The 3,282-nt window shown below is 36.0% G+C and overlaps 1 protein-coding gene across 1 annotated transcript in view; it reads left to right on the top strand.

Moving 5' to 3' along the window:
* The window catches only part of LOC107653275 (receptor-type tyrosine-protein phosphatase N2-like), a 64,541-nt gene that overhangs the window by 36,865 nt on the left and 24,394 nt on the right, over positions 1-3,282 (top strand). The window contains exon 4 of the mRNA XM_016439944.1: positions 672-884. Coding sequence (XP_016295430.1) covers positions 672-884 — 213 coding nt within the window. The remainder of the gene's footprint in view (positions 1-671; positions 885-3,282) is intronic.

Raw genomic sequence — 3,282 nt, 5'->3', positions numbered from 1 at the left:
TCATTTTGGGCTACCAAAATCTGAAGAATGTCTGCCCGAAGGGCTACCAGCGATTTTGAAATTTTGCGAGCCCTGCAGTTGGTTGATAAATGCAGTGGCTTTGTTCTGAGAGAGAGAGAGAGTTAGCTGTATTTTCTAGTCAGTTCCATTGATTTTGTAAATTAATTGCTAATTCAGAATGTTCTTGGTGGCATTTTATTAAGAATTTAGTCATAAACTGTCATATTGTAAGCAAATATGCATGCTTATGATTTATTAAATATGTAAATGTATTATTTTTGAGGATGAACCCTTATCTATGAACCTTGTGTTTAAATATGACTGGTAGCATATAGTAATTATTTGCTCCACTGGTGGGTCGTGAGTTTATGCAGATGATAGATTTCATCTTGTAGAGCAGACAGTGACGTAATGTGTTGTGGGCTGTATCATGAGATGCAAAGTGGAGATAAACGAAATAGAGTTTATTTGATCCAGAATGCTGATGTGGAATCAGTTTGTATTTATATGATTTTCTTGTATAAATACCTTTTATAATATTCTAAGCATAATAACCAGTGCTTTGATGTTGTATTTTGTGTGATTGATCATTTTACTCTTTAGAACTGTTTTATTTTGCACCAGATAATGTCTTCACAGATAAGACTAATGTTCGTCCACTTTCTCGATAGGATCTCTGTCGTCAGCGCATGGCGGTGCAGACATCAGAGCGTGGAGACCGATCAGAGGTGTTTCACCCATCGCACACGTCACGCATTAACAGCGTGTCCTCACAGTTTAGTGATGGGCCGATGCAGAGTCCCTCCGCCCGCAGCAGCACATCTTCCTGGAGTGAAGAGCCTACCCAAACCAACATGGACATCTCCACTGGACACATGATACTGGTAAACAGTTTAATATACTGTATGCTTATGTGAACTCAGGACAGAGACTATTAAACACAGTGCCTTAAACTACTCACACTCTCCATACACAGCCTGTGTCATTGCAGTCATAATCAGTATGAACATAAATACACTTTATAGATATCCAAACACGTGCCTCTGCTTCTGTCCCTCTTTCTTTGTTTTTCCTTCACCTCTGTCTCACATCAGTCACTTATTTCAGATTTTGGGTTTGTTTTTGCTCTGAAAGAGACTGCAGGGCTCCATGGACACTGACTTTTCTGACACAATGGATTGTTTTCATTTCACCCCAACTTTTGTTTTATTCATGTCAGCACAGCTTCGACAGGAAAGACTGATAGGTGCCTGGTAGCGTTGTGTTCATTACCGAGCAGGGAATCTATCATACATCCAGCAGTGGAGCAAAAGACAGCCACTGAGTTGATTCATTTAGCGTATTGTGTTTTCCTGTAATGGATGTCCCTTACTGAGATTGTTTAAGGTTTTTTTTCAGCAGCTAATGAATCCATGTCCAATACCGAAATACCATGTCAATGTTATGATGCATAAATGTGCATTGCGCTCTGAACGGTGCAATAGTTATTACATGTAGTAGTTGATATTTACCAGTTTATCACCATCGGCCGATCAGCAGCGTGTCTTTTATTTTGATAGCTCCCAGACTTTTATTTAGATGCACAGAAACTCCCATTCTTTGTCTTCCTTAATTCGCTGTATATATTTAACTGTCCAATTTAATAAATGATTTAGACAGTAATGTTAAACAAAATAGTAAACAATAAAAAATAGTAAAAATGTGGTAAAAAAAGGACTATTATTAGTCCTGCCGAACGCTATTATACTTGTATATCATCAGCATTCAATAAATATGCATTTATGTCATTTAAACTAGTCTTTGAGGATCTAATAAATGTTTACTATTTGGTGTTTACTTCCTTTTTAGTCATTTAAATATTTTTTTATTTGTAAAAATACTATAATAGTATTTCAGAATCAAGAAGTTGCTGTTTAAATTTTGAAATCAGGTTAAACATTTCAGTTAAGTTTATAATCAAATAATAAAAAAAATCCATGCTATTTTTAAAAATGTTTTCTTAATTTAGTAAATATTATGTGAAATAAATGTAAGTTTAATTGCAGCATGTTTTAAATCTTTAAATTAAATAGTGTGATATCCTATATTGGCTTTATATCGACCATCGGCCACACTGCTCTCAACATCGTCCAAAAAAAAAATCAAAATTGGTCGATGTGCTACAGAGAACTTCAAAATCACATCTCAGATGTTGAATGACTGCAATACTCCAAGCAATGACTGCAATACCAGCTAGTGCAATGTACTATCAGAGGTTACTGCTTGTACACTATCCATCTCTCAATGGGTGCAATCAAAGATGGGTTGTGATATAATAACTATTCTGATAGCGTAATCCTTCAGTATGTCAGGCTGCTATCAGGTATATGTTTTCATCCTTCCTCAAGGATAAGAGCAAAGCTAGAGAATGCATTCTCCATAGCCCAGCCTCATATGGAGCTGCCCAGATTTATAATGGCCCCCAGTTTTTCCGTCATATTTTGATTGACAATCCTACAGCTTTTTTCTTTGGTTTAATATATAGCCTACTAAGCATTTGATTTCTCATGAAATCTCATGAAAATACAGCTAATTATTTAAATACAATATTACAGATGTTGTTTCTGTGCATTTAAATGGGTCAGATATGCATGTCTTTTTGTGCATAAAATGTGAGGCTTAAATCAGATATTATGACGTATCATAGGTTTAATTTTATGCAAAAAACATTGTCCAAATGTCCAAATTAGGGCTGAAACGATTCCTCGAATACCTTGAGTAACTCGAATACAAAAAATCATCCATTTACTGTAACTACACACGGAACACCGTGTTTCCCCACGGACCATTATTACTGACGCACAACCCGATAAACGCTGGACCAGACCATAGACAATAGACTGTATAAAAACAGGGACCAGACTTGAAAAAAACAGCGCTGGACATATTTAAGACCGTAAATCAATATGGTGGCTGGTTATAATGTCCCTACGTTAGCTATGTTTTGTGAAAGATTAAACGCGATTGTGCATAAAAATACCACAGAAAGAAAGTTAGTCAATATCACACGAAGAGTGCCAGTTTTCACCTATAAAACCAGCATGATTACAAATGTGATTTTATTCAACAGTTCAATAAACAAGAAGGTAATATTATGAGACTTATGTTTTAGACACTATATTGCCTGTTTTTGCTTTATTTTGGCAACAAAAAACATTCCAAGCACAGCCACAGTACTGTTTTGCGTCTCTGTGCAACATGTCGGCGTTTCGTTCCTGAATGAATCAACCGTTTAAATGATTC

This window comes from Sinocyclocheilus anshuiensis, unplaced genomic scaffold, assembly GCF_001515605.1.
Source record: "Sinocyclocheilus anshuiensis isolate Anshui unplaced genomic scaffold, SAMN03320099.WGS_v1.1 scaffold219, whole genome shotgun sequence".
Classification (NCBI taxonomy): domain Eukaryota; kingdom Metazoa; phylum Chordata; class Actinopteri; order Cypriniformes; family Cyprinidae; genus Sinocyclocheilus; species Sinocyclocheilus anshuiensis.
Note: the sequence above shows the minus strand (reverse complement) of the source record. Positions and strands in the feature narration are given on the sequence as shown.